The sequence below is a fragment of the Cyphomyrmex costatus genome, unplaced genomic scaffold (assembly GCF_001594065.2).
Source record: "Cyphomyrmex costatus isolate MS0001 unplaced genomic scaffold, Ccosl1.0 scaffold69, whole genome shotgun sequence".
NCBI classification, from domain to species: domain Eukaryota; kingdom Metazoa; phylum Arthropoda; class Insecta; order Hymenoptera; family Formicidae; genus Cyphomyrmex; species Cyphomyrmex costatus.
This window is the reverse complement of record NW_017280255.1, coordinates 2,490,113-2,502,600: the sequence shown is the minus strand read 5'-3', so window position 1 is coordinate 2,502,600 and position 12,488 is coordinate 2,490,113. Positions and strand designations below refer to the sequence as shown.

The following is a 12,488-nucleotide window of genomic DNA, read 5'->3' as shown; positions in this document are numbered from 1 at the left end:
GAGAGTTTAGAAAACAAACTCAGAAATAGAAGAGATCTATGTTCAGGAGTGAATGAAAACAGACTAAAGAAGATGCAGACATAATATAAAATGTTTTTATTGACAGAACATGGAAACATATGTTAGATTCTAAATTATGAAAAAGATAAATTAATGAACAATGCTAATTATTAGTTGACCGTTTGATGATTTGTTTGATTTGTTGTTCGTGGACGCAGTGTTTTCTGCAGCACATGTGCATCCGCTGGTTCTATTCTCTTATAATAATGCTCTTTAGTTTCGACAATCTCAAATCCGAATTTCTTATAAAAGTCAATCGCGCCTTCGTTACTTATTTGAACATGTCTGCGAATATCGAATAATTACGTTAATTTAAAAACTCTTCCAAGACAGTATATGTTACAATAAAAGTATAACACTTACAAGAAGATAGAATCGAAATTGCCATCCTTGTTAACATAGTTTAAAACATGCTGGACCATAACAGTGCCAATTCCTAATCTTCTATAAGGATACAGACAACCCAATGTCATTATATATAAACGCCGAGAATTTTCTGAAGTATCTACACGACAGCAAACTGCTCCAACCTGAAAATCATGCCACAAATTAAAACCTAATTTATATTTTATATCGAACTTAGTATTATACAATAAGCTTTGAACTTTTTTAGACTGTGAAAAGACTTTAATCTTGCTATCCCGTTCGAGTTTATTTGATTCAAAATGTAATTTATTTTCTTATAAATATTTTATTTAAAAATATTATTTTCAGGTATTTGTTTATTAATATATATTTTTAAATGTTTTATTCTTTGGGGTTTTTTTGATTATACTGACCTAAATGATATAATTGTATAATAAATTTGAACAGAATAGCAGAATTGAATAATATAATAAAGTATAGATTTTTTTCACAATTAATCTCTTTCTAAATTAACTAATTTTTATCAAATAGTGTCATGTATCTCGGTGAGATAACCGAATTTTTTTATAAAAGTCAATTGTGTCTTTGTTACTTAATTGAACATGACTGTGAATGTTGGATAATTATGTTAATATTTGCACATCATGATAACCAAAACAATGATGATAAAGGGAAATTTGAAGATTGCAATATTAAACGAAAAATATTAAAGATCTGTGTACCACTATGTCATTGTAATATGCTAGTTTAGCAAGTTCTCCGGCTTCCAGTACATCCTTGTAAAACTTTTCGTTGTACGAGACCGGGAATACGACTTGATTGAGCAATTTCAGCTGCTTTATGTTGTGCGGTGTCACGTCGCCCAATTCTATCTTCGATCTGGAAATTGAATACACGATGACATTACAAGTGAGGATGGTAGTAGCTTCAACAAATTTTGAAAATAGAAAATACGACGTTTGTCGTGCGTTTTCCATACGGAAAAAGTCGACGAAGTATAGTGAAGTAGAAGAAACTCGTAATGTCCAATTGGATATAACCTCCAAAAGTTCGCGCGCTCACCTTGTCATCTTGATGTGCGCCGAGGAATCTCGCAGTCTCGGCGGGAATGGATCAGTGATGCGATTTCCAACCCGCTCGTAGCTGTGGGGGCTAAACGTGTCTCGTTGCTCAACACTGCGCCGTGGTGTCTTGACGCTAACGATAATTCGCTGAAGGCGAAATGGAAAGGCGGGAAAATGCTTAGTCGGCAGTGAAAGGTTAATCACTGAATCTGACTCGAGTTTAAAGATAATTTATCACTGGCTCGAATGAATTAATATGCTAACTCGTGTAGACGTGATCGCGTGCGTATGACATTAATAATAACGGTAACGCAAGACCGGCTATGACACACAGAACATTAGAAATTAATGACAAGATTATGTCTAACGACATGAACAATTAAGATCTCGCGACGTTAACTTAAGAAGGAAAATAATACATCTTACAAAGCGCTACTTACAATTTATCGCCGTGTTTTATAAAAGGTACGCATGACGCACGCAATGCACGCAATACACGCTGGACGCAGGGATATCAATAGCGGTGGCGAGGGAACGACGGTGCTGCTCATAGTGCAAAAAAAGCCGGATTACGAACTGTTGCAAACTTCCGCCACATCTAAACGTCTCTTTTGGTCTCATTTTTTATAATTTATAAGTAGAGGACAAAAGGGTTTTTTCTTCTTCCTGTAATCGCAAAACTGCTGTCATGCATTACTGCCTTTTGAAGAAGTGGATGTAAACTACAGTGTCCACTTTTTTACGACGAAACTGATGGAAATAAATCGCTGAATAAGCACACCCAGCACACCTACATTTGACGCCTTTTACGCCTTACATTTCCGTCTTTTAAAAATAAGTATATTTTGGTCATTTTGGTATTTAATTTTACGAAAAAATGTATGGATTATTGATACCTGTGTTTCTTTTATTGTTATATACTGCATTAATGCTTAATTTTATATTTTTGTTCACGAATTATAAATATATTATAATGATCGAAGGTACATTGGTCACAATCATAAAACTTCTAGAAGACGACTCTTGGAGATCCGTGTTGTAATCAGTCATGTGGAGCATAAATTCTGAAATATATCTGATCCTAAATTTTAAATCATCATTGCAGTATATGTATACTGGAGTTATCAACGGTGTCATTACGTAATTGGGATATTACTCATTTCGTTGGTATGTCGTAGTACATCGCTAGATGGCGCGCGCTACGCTAAACGCCATCTTGATGCACCACATGACCTCGTTGCCGTGTCCCGTGACCAGCTCACGTGAATTTCGACAAATTCAAACGTTTTTTTTTTCGGTGCTGAGGAATGGACATTTTGGAGCAACAACTCGAACAACAGGATGTCAGGTAGCGTTTACATTAAATATCGATTGCACGATATTGCAAGCACAATCCTTTCCATCTCGTCCGAGGTCTCCTCAAGGTCATCATCACTTAGTGCACAGTGCGCACTTACGCCGTAGGATCGACGTACACAATCGTCGAAGTAACACACATAGCGTGTAACCCCATTAAGACAAGATAATATCGCGTCTGAAAGTGTTATTTTGATTTTGCAGCACCGTGAAGAATGACGGTGGTGGTACAACGGGGATCGTGATAGAGGAAGCAGAGATTGTGGACTGCGAAGGTGAGAGCCTTCATTTTCATGACGTCTTCATTTTCTTCTATTCGTAAATTATGACTGGTATTACATAGGCCGGTATTCATAGTTGTTTCTTATTTTAAGATCATCTTAAGTAATATTTTAAGATGGTTAATATACGTCCGTATTCATAGTTAGACCTTATATTTAAGACTTCTTTAAATTTATCTTTAGGTGTTCGGTAGCCAATAAAATAATTCGTAGAGCATCTGAAGATAAACTTAAGGAATTCTTAAATATAAAACTATGTTTATGGGTAACGGTCCTCTGATTGGTCCGTGATATCTTAAGACTGTACTTAACAGTCTTAAATACAATAATCAACTTTGAATGTCTGCCGTGGTTGATTTTTATATTTGAAATTATTCAAAGTATTGTCTTAAGATGGTATGAATCAATCAGAGAATTGTATTAGTATCTTAAGACATTACTTAAGGTTTTAAAATAGGGATGGTTTATGGACGATATTTATAGTTTGTTCCTGTTTTAAAATTCTTAATATCTTAAAATCTTAATATAGTTCTTTGATTGACTTATAACTTAAAACAGTCTCAAATATAAGAATGGATTATAGGCCGGTATTCATAGTTGGTTCTTATTTGAAGACTGTCTTAAGTAATGTCTTAAAAGATGCTAAAGCGGCCCTCTGATTGGTTCGTAACTCTTCAAGACTGAACTTAAGACGGTCTTGAATATAAGAACTGACTATGAATACTGGCCTTGAGTACCAGCCATAGTCGATATAAAATATTATCTATCATTATTGCTATTAATGAATAATGAAGATAATTTTCTTTTTAAAAGATATTATTTTCAAGTATCATTCCCTTTGTGTTAGTCATTGAATGTCAAGAAAGATAAAACGACATTTATATCCACTGTGTTTCCTAAAAGATAAGCAATTAAAGATAAATCACATTTATGTCGATTGCATCTCTTAAAAGGAAAGCCTAAATCAATATTTAGATTTGATATAATGACTCTCCTTTGATGAACTCATGTGCTGTCTAACATTAATTTTTATAGTTGTGTATTTTATTTTTCTCAGGAGAACCCGTTGGAGATGATGAAATGCGTTATCCAGAAACTTTAGCATATCGAGTTGTCCAAGTGAATGGTACAGCAGCGATACAGTCGGCCAATGAGATAGAGATACCTGTATCACAACCAGGAAATAATACTGTACAGGTTTTAACGTCGCCTTTAAATGGCCAGTTTTATGTTATCGGGAATGCCAATGATGTTTTTACTACAGCTCAGGCATCAAGATCCTTGGTGCCAAGAACAGCTACGTTGCAGATAGAAACCCCAAGAAATTGCACTGCTGGTTTGAAAAAGGTTTAATCATCGTTATATTTTTAACTTTTTATGTAATTAATATATCATTACTTTTTTTCTAGTATACAAAAAAGTTATTTCTTTTTTTTGTTTTTTTTTTCTAGAGAGATGATAGGCGGAGAGCAACACATAATGAGGTTGAGCGTCGGCGTAGAGATAAAATAAATAATTGGATTACCAAGTTGGGCAAGATCATCCCTGATTGTAATACTACAACTAATACTACCACCAGCAGCAGCGGCAGCGGCAGCGGAGAAGGGAAAACTAACTATGAAACTCAGGTATAGAGGAGTGAAATTTTTGTTGTATAAATCATTTAACTGTTGTATTAATAATGTTATTTTTCTATAACAGAGTAAAGGAGGTATCTTAGCAAGAGCTTGCGAGTATATAGGAGAATTGCGTGCAGCTAATCAAAGTCTGAGCCAATGCCTGCGAGATAACGAGAAGCTACGGCAAGAAATTATATCATTGAAACAAGTAGTTAACCAATTGAAACGCGAGAATCTTCAACTCAAATCGCAAATATCGTCCTCGACCCCAGCCGATAATAATACTGACGTTATACATTTGAGTCCTTAAGCTTCCTCTAATTCGTGAGTCAGTAGCTCTTTCTGTAAATATTAGAATTTATGAGTTGTCTTCACACAAAAAGAAAACCAATTCTGTCCTTTTCTTTAATGACTGCACCAGTCTTACCAAGTTTTAAGATATCTTGATTTTTTCAGAATCAAATTGGATACTTTAATAGTATAGTCATAACTACACATTTATATTAAACAGTAGAAATGTTCTGAAAATATTCATGTGTGTATGTAGATGTGCCGCTGTCGCTGCTGTTGGTGCTGGTGGTATTGTAGTATTACAATTAGGAATGATCTTGTTTAACTTTGTAATCTAATTATTTATTTTATTTCTACGCCGATCTCATTATACGTAGCTAGCTTTTTAGTTAGATGTAAATCAAGTTTTTCACCTTTTTTTTTTTAATTTTTTAATAAATTATTTGTATTAATTTGACTCTTATCAGTCCTTGTATTACTTGTATTGTAATATTGTCATATTAATTTAAATTAATTTCAAATTTATCAACTTTAATGAAGCAATAAATTTCAATGCGTATTATTTAATAATAAATTAGATAAGTAGCAAAAAGTAAAATATCAGTATCAGTGCACTCTTTGCCTTGATGAAGTGAATGGCATGATTTACGAAACGTTGGCTTTAAAAATAAACGGCAACATGGCGATAACCCACAAATCTTCTGGTATAAAAAGTAAATTTTATATAATAACTGTGTAGTTATGATTGTTACATGCATTGTTAAAAATATAAACATTAAATTTCATATAAAGTAACGGAAGCAATTTTAATAGTATGAAACTTTTTTCTAAGGCCAATATTTATAGTTCGCTCTTCTTTTAAAACTATCTTAAATAATGATTTAGTTTGGTATATATGTATCTGTAGTTAGTTTTTTTATATATATATATATATATATTCAAGTTTTAAGAGACATACTTAAGATAATCTTGAAATAAGAACAGACTATGAATACCGACCAAGATGCTAATGCAGCTTTCTGATTGATTCATGAAATCTTAAGACTGTGTACTTAAGATCAGTGTAAAAAAAACATGTCTACATGTTTTTTTTATTACTATTTAAAACATGTTCAAAACATAAAAAATATATTAGTAATGAAAACAATATTATGTTTTAAAGAAAATGTTCTTTTATCAAACCCTGTGTAAGGCAGTCTTAAATATAAGAATCTATTATAAATATCTGCCTAAGCTTTGTATATAAATATAGACGTGACATGTCAATGTTCTGGCATATGTTGAAACATCATGGCTGTGAGTATCAAACATTGACATGATTTTCTTTTTTTTTTTTGGGTGCAATCAAAATTATCTTGAAAAAGGAAACAATTTGTGTTGATTCACATAAAGAGTCTACAGATGGCAAACGAAATATAGAAACTACGCAGAGGTCGTTAAATATTTTTTATTTTTAATACTGTTTTCATAATTATAGACTAGAATATCTGATAAGATGAGTTTAGGATTTAAATTATAATTGTGATTAATTATACACATAGACATATATGCATATTTACACATGTATGTGTACATATATAAAACATAGACAAACATACATGTGGCAATAACATATTTTTGTCAAGATGATATTCTATGGAAAGACTTCAAAATTTTAATTCACCAAACGTTAGATATCGAAATGTAATATACCGTTAATGTACATATCGCGAGGTTATTGTTATGTAATGATAATGATTAAAACAAGATCTATTAAAAATGGTCTATGAGAGCTTATTTGGCATTGTCATACCCATATATCCAGCAAATTCATGATCTTCTTGTGCATAATTTTATTGTATTTTTTTTTTTTACATATCATACAATGGAAATGATATCGAAGTCAATGGAACACTCACAAGTTCTTTTTTCTTTCATATTTATCTTCACGATATTGAAGACCCTGCACCTTGATCATTTGTCTAACATGTCATATATGCGTGTGTTCTTTTCTAAACTTTTAAATCATGGTTGTAACATTAAGGTATAGTATGCTTAATTATGCATAACAATTGCAATTATCGTTTTTCGCGCTTAAATAATACATTATATGTTACAATATTTAATACTTCACGATTCACAATCTCTTTGCAAGATAAGAACTGTCGTGTTATCCACGTGCCACATAATTGGTAATCAAGAGTATCTTCTCATACCAATATCCTAGTTTGCACGCGTCGAAGCAGGCAGCCGTTTTATACTTTCGTTTATATTATACATATATATGGAAAACATAGGAATTATTAATTTTCCCGGTTATATGCATTTTTAACAAAGCAAAAAGGAAACGAAAGCATATTTCTATGCGAAAGATAAAATTATTTTCCGATAATATCAGTTTAATTACAATTAGCTCTGCTCTCGAGTCAAGCGAATTAACTCTCAAGGAAACGGAGCGTATCTTTAAATGTATGCTTCAAATGCATTTAAGAATGTCCCACTTTATTGTCACAATCGTCATGTACATGACACGGCATTCTTTCGAATATTTCGCTGCATGGTAGTAGATTTTATCATAGCTTCTCTATTTACAATTCACTCAAATCCTTTTAAAGATGACGTATATTCGGTAAATAATATATGACAATCGATAATGCTGCATGTAGTCATATTTTTAGCAGGATAACTGCAATTTATTAGTTGGACCGAGACATTCTTAAATGTAAGAGTTAAATTACAAGAACAATTAATATCTTAAAATTGCTTTTAACAAGTGGCAAGTTAGGAACTTAATCTTCTAAATTCCTGAACGCCTGTTGAATATCTTCGTGTAGTTGATCAAAGTCTGATCTGATTTTCGCCTCGCCGTCCTTAATAGGGTCCTAAAATGTTAAGTTTTTTTTTTTAATAAAAAGATTAAGATATATTAAAATTAAAATTACGAGAAGAGATTAGTCAGACTTTTGCACATGTTTACATACCTTGAACTTCATAGAGCTCAATTGATAAAGAATATTGCCCATACTGTCCCTAATGACATTCCATGTGATTTTGTTGTCTGACTGAGCTGTTGATTCCACCGCGTGTCTTGCCATATCATAGAATGCAATCATATTTCGCAACATTCCCACAGTTTTATAAAATGGACAGAAACGATCGTACGGCGAATAGCTAGAAGAAATTAAAAAAAAGATTTAGGAAAGGAAAAATCCTTCCAAATAATATTTAACTATTCACAATATTTATAAATAATACATTCATAGAACTATTTCGAAACAATATGTTATACCTGTTTTGTTGCAGGAAATCGTCTTTCAGCAATTTTGCTACTTCAAGTGTTATTTTATCTGTTTCGGCAAGTGAAGCCTTGCCTACCAATTGCACAATTTCCGACAGATCTTCTTCTTCTTGCAAGATCTCCTTCACTTTCGTTCTCAATGGTACGAACTCTGGGAAACTCTTGTCATAAAAATCATCCAGTGCTCGCAAATATTTACTGTACGATATCAACCAATTGATGGACGGGAAGTGTTTTCGTTGCGCAAGTTTTTTATCCAAACCCCAGAACACCTATAAATTAAATAATTTATTTAAAAAATAATTTTACTAATATCTTTTTTATTTTGTATGCAGAAATCCTTTGTACCTGCACAATACCAAGCGTCGCACTGGTCACAGGATCAGAAAAGTCACCACCTGGTGGTGATACAGCACCGACGATACTAACAGATCCTTCACGGTCTGGATTTCCCAAACATTTTACTCTGTATGAAAATTAAAATCTAATATTAATCATATTGATCAATAAACAAAATATTTGTTTCAATATCAATTTCTTCCAAGATCATGCACATAATTAATATTATATGCTTTCTGTGATATTAGGATTTCGAGAGAGATGGTTGATCATTCGATTATTTTATACATTACGATATAACATCATACCTTCCGGCGCGTTCGTAGAAGCTAGCTAACCGAGCACCGAGATAAGCAGGGTAACCAGAATCGGCAGGCATTTCAGCTAAACGACCCGAAATTTCTCGGAGAGCCTCGGCCCAACGAGATGTCGAGTCTGCCATCATCGATACATTGTAACCCATATCACGGAAATATTCAGATAGTGTAATACCTGCATCACAAAAATCAAATTATTTATTAACATAATTGATGATGATTGAATAATATTGTATATAGTTCTTTTTATATCAATTATAGAAAATTGGCGAGATTTTCTCAATAAAGCATCGTCCATACCAGTGTAAATGGATGCTTCACGCGCAGCTACCGGCATGTTAGACGTATTGGCGACCAAAGCGGTACGTTTCATGATGGATTCAGTGACACCTTCGATCTCCACGGTTAATTCAGGGAAATCTCGCAATACTTCAGACATCTCATTACCACGTTCTCCGCAACCGACATAAATGATTACATCGGAGTTAGAGTACTTGGACAAGGCCTGTGAGATGACGGTTTTGCCACAACCGAAAGCACCGGGAATAGCGGTGGTTCCGCCTTGAACGCAACTGTAACACGCATGTTGCACATATGTTCCAGACATTTCTGTACATGTTTTATAATGTGCTTATTCGAATTTTCTTACGGGAAGAGAGAGTCTAAGACTCGTTGACCAGTGAGTAAAGGATGATTAGCTGGCAATTTTTCAGTAACCGGACGAGGTTGACGGACTGGCCATACCTGCGTATGCATACAACCGTCAATTTACAACATGTAATGCACTAAAAATTCTCTACCACAAAGGTGTTTCATACCTGAAGCATGGTGTATTTTTGCCTCTCGCCATCGAATTCGGTCTCTAATACGACATCCTATAAGGATATTACATATTTATGTATAGTTATGATATAAACTGCAAAATGAGAGAGAGAGAGAGAGAGAGAAATTATATGATAAACGCAATCTTACATCGACAGTGTAGTTGCCAACGGGCGCGACGTACGTGACTGTGCCTTTACATTTAGGAGGCAGGATCATCCAGTGCTTTACTAAAGTATTTTCATGCACGACGCCGTATAAGTCACCACCTGTGATATGGCTGCCATTCTTCACGTTCTGCGGATTAAATTCCCAACTAGCGGTACGTGAAAGCGCCGGTACATTGATACCTTTCGGAATATAAATCGAGCTTGTGAGCTCGTTGATGTCTTTCAACGGACGCTGAATACCGTCGAAAATGCTACCCAGAATTCCAGGACCCAATTCAACGGACAATGGCTTTCCAGTGCGAAGCACGGGATCACCAACTGTCACACCGCTTGTCTCTTCGTATACCTGAACATGTTACGGAATTAATCAAACTATTTCTATGACGAAACAAATGTACATAGTTGACATTTCTTACCTGTATCGTAGCCATATCACCTTCTAATCTGATAATTTCTCCTACAAGCTCGTAATAACCGACTCGTACTAGCTCGTACATAGCTGATCCAGCCATTTTTTCAGCGGTAACAACTGCAGTAAGAAAATGTTAAGTAAAATGTGCATCACGGAATAAGGTGAAATTCATGTGAGAAGAACTAACCAGGTCCGGATACTGCATAAACATATCCAAACTTGCCCTCCCGTTCCTCATGTGCAATTTTCGGCAAACTTTGATTCGTCATCTTGAACACTTAATTTACCTGCAAAAAAGAAATCGTATCTAATATTCGGTATATTCAATAAGTTCCATTTCGTAGAAGATAGAATTAGAAAATTATCAAGCAAAGATTATAATCACATTTATTATGTTTATTGCATTTTTTATATCTTTTTTGATAAAATAAAATACAGAACTTGGAGAGACAGCAGAAAAATATAATTTAAACAAAATAAAAAATTGTCAACACTTGCATTTTCAACATTAAATATAAAATCTTCTTACTTTAAAGTTCAACATTTAAATAACACGTAACACGATTGCTTTTTTATAAAAAAATATTTTACTTTATCAAAAATATTTCAGAGTTAGTTATTAATTACATATACTATATCTTATCACTGATTATATCTAATATAAGAATACAATTTTTATCTAATGATTCTTTGAACTATGATCTACTTGCTGGTTGTAAATTGAATATTACAAAATACAGAAAAAGAAACGCATCGCTACGTAAATACATTCGTCCTATCTTAATTTTACTTTATTATTTCCCTATGCTTTAAATTTAAACAAACACTTGTTTTAAATGTATTAAAATGTATATATTTCAAATAATGTTTATTTAAATATATCAATTACAAAAAAACTTAGCGATAAAAAGAAAGAATATGATGCAAATAATATCAAGCAAATATAATAAGTCCGTTTCCTTAAACTGCGCTTCCTGCGTCTTCCTGCAATTTTTTCTTTCACCGCTCGCACAGGAGAACCTGATAAATACATCGTTCGCTGTGGTTAAAGTAAACGACAGGCGCAAGAAGACACAGGGGTTGAAACGGGGGTTGAATAATCAATCATTACGTATAATCCAGTGTACACGAAAAGACGATCTATCGAAGAAGCGCTGTCGAGCGCTGACTGCGATTCACGTGAGCAGGTCATTCAAAAAAATAGGCGTAGCCCCGCGAAGATCGCGGGCCGTCTGCTAGACGGAAGCAGGATCGTTTTCTCGTCGAAAACGACCGCGATTGATCGTGCAAAGCAATCGTCGTCAACGGCCGCCGCGCGATCGTGGAGCTGCGTTTTTCCCAGTCGGAGATCGACTGGGTAATTTCACGAATTCGCGCTCGATCGGGAAAGACGATGGCGCACGCAAAGTGCCATCGGATCGATATACTACAGCACGCTCGTTCGCTCGTTCTCGCGCACGGATCTCCGGCAGAGAAACGTTGACTCGGAAACCATCCGCACGAGCGACGAGACGCCGGTGGCCGCGTCAATTGACTCGGCCGCGAATACTCACGGCGAGAGGTGCGACGTTTTCCAGCACAAGTCCAGCCAGCAACGAGAGAACTGTACGCCTGTCTCGCGACTCCGGTCTAGCTGCTATCACAAGACAGGTCAGCTGACTCGATGCTGAGTCGCGTGCCGATTCTCAATTATCGGATGCGCACGCGCGCATTAGGATGGTATCCGCATGAGAGCTACGGCGGCGATTTCTCTCGCATTTGAATCGTGTTAATATTGTTTCTCCTATTGTTGTTCTTACGTCTATTTCTCTCTCTCTCTCTCTCTCTACTAATTTTAATTTAGAATTAAATTATTCTTATTTTTTTTCTAGTTTTTAAGTATATATTTGAAAAAAATAGAATAAGACGAACCGAAATAAAAAATGATTTATATTGGTATAAGAAATACTTTATATATAATATATTTATAATATATATTATATTATTTATATTTTTAACAATGTGTATTATTATAAAAACACTTATTAGTTATTTTTTCACAATTGTTTGTTACTCGGAAAAAGATCTCACACTTTAAATGACGAGCTGATTTCAAACTATATTTTTATAAGGAG

The 12,488-nt window shown here is 34.3% G+C and overlaps 3 protein-coding genes across 4 annotated transcripts; 1 reads left to right on the top strand and 2 right to left on the bottom strand.

The window, feature by feature from the left end:
• Window positions 1–170: 170 nt before the first annotated feature.
• On the bottom strand, window positions 171–2,010 carry san (Probable N-acetyltransferase san). 2 transcript variants are annotated; one of them, XM_018547939.1, is made up of 5 exons: window positions 1,931–2,010; window positions 1,489–1,637; window positions 1,149–1,305; window positions 424–590; window positions 171–345 (listed from the first exon to the last, which is right to left on the bottom strand). In XM_018547939.1, the coding sequence occupies exons 2-5, from the start codon at window positions 1,494–1,496 to the stop codon at window positions 171–173; spliced, it is 507 nt and encodes a 168-aa protein (XP_018403441.1). In that variant the 5' UTR covers window positions 1,497–1,637; window positions 1,931–2,010. The 2 variants fall into 2 exon arrangements, with proteins under 2 accessions (XP_018403441.1, XP_018403440.1); XM_018547938.1 differs by lacking the exon at window positions 1,931–2,010 and having other exon boundaries at window positions 1,489–1,914.
• Window positions 2,011–2,721: 711 nt separating this feature from the next.
• Window positions 2,722–5,161, top strand: LOC108780297 (upstream stimulatory factor 1). The gene is made up of 5 exons (XM_018547952.1): window positions 2,722–2,838; window positions 3,051–3,121; window positions 4,185–4,474; window positions 4,579–4,755; window positions 4,829–5,161. Exons 1-5 carry the CDS (start codon window positions 2,798–2,800, stop codon window positions 5,054–5,056), a joined length of 807 nt encoding a protein of 268 aa, XP_018403454.1. The 5' UTR covers window positions 2,722–2,797; the 3' UTR covers window positions 5,057–5,161.
• A 1,693-nt stretch (window positions 5,162–6,854) lies between these two features.
• Window positions 6,855–12,001, bottom strand: LOC108780244 (V-type proton ATPase catalytic subunit A). The gene is made up of 12 exons (XM_018547879.1): window positions 11,928–12,001; window positions 10,562–10,661; window positions 10,379–10,491; window positions 9,943–10,308; window positions 9,789–9,845; window positions 9,620–9,714; window positions 9,271–9,542; window positions 8,962–9,145; window positions 8,663–8,780; window positions 8,306–8,586; window positions 7,998–8,187; window positions 6,855–7,898 (listed from the first exon to the last, which is right to left on the bottom strand). Exons 2-12 carry the CDS (start codon window positions 10,641–10,643, stop codon window positions 7,806–7,808), a joined length of 1,851 nt encoding a protein of 616 aa, XP_018403381.1. The 5' UTR covers window positions 10,644–10,661; window positions 11,928–12,001; the 3' UTR covers window positions 6,855–7,805.
• Between the last annotated feature and the right edge of the window lie 487 nt (window positions 12,002–12,488).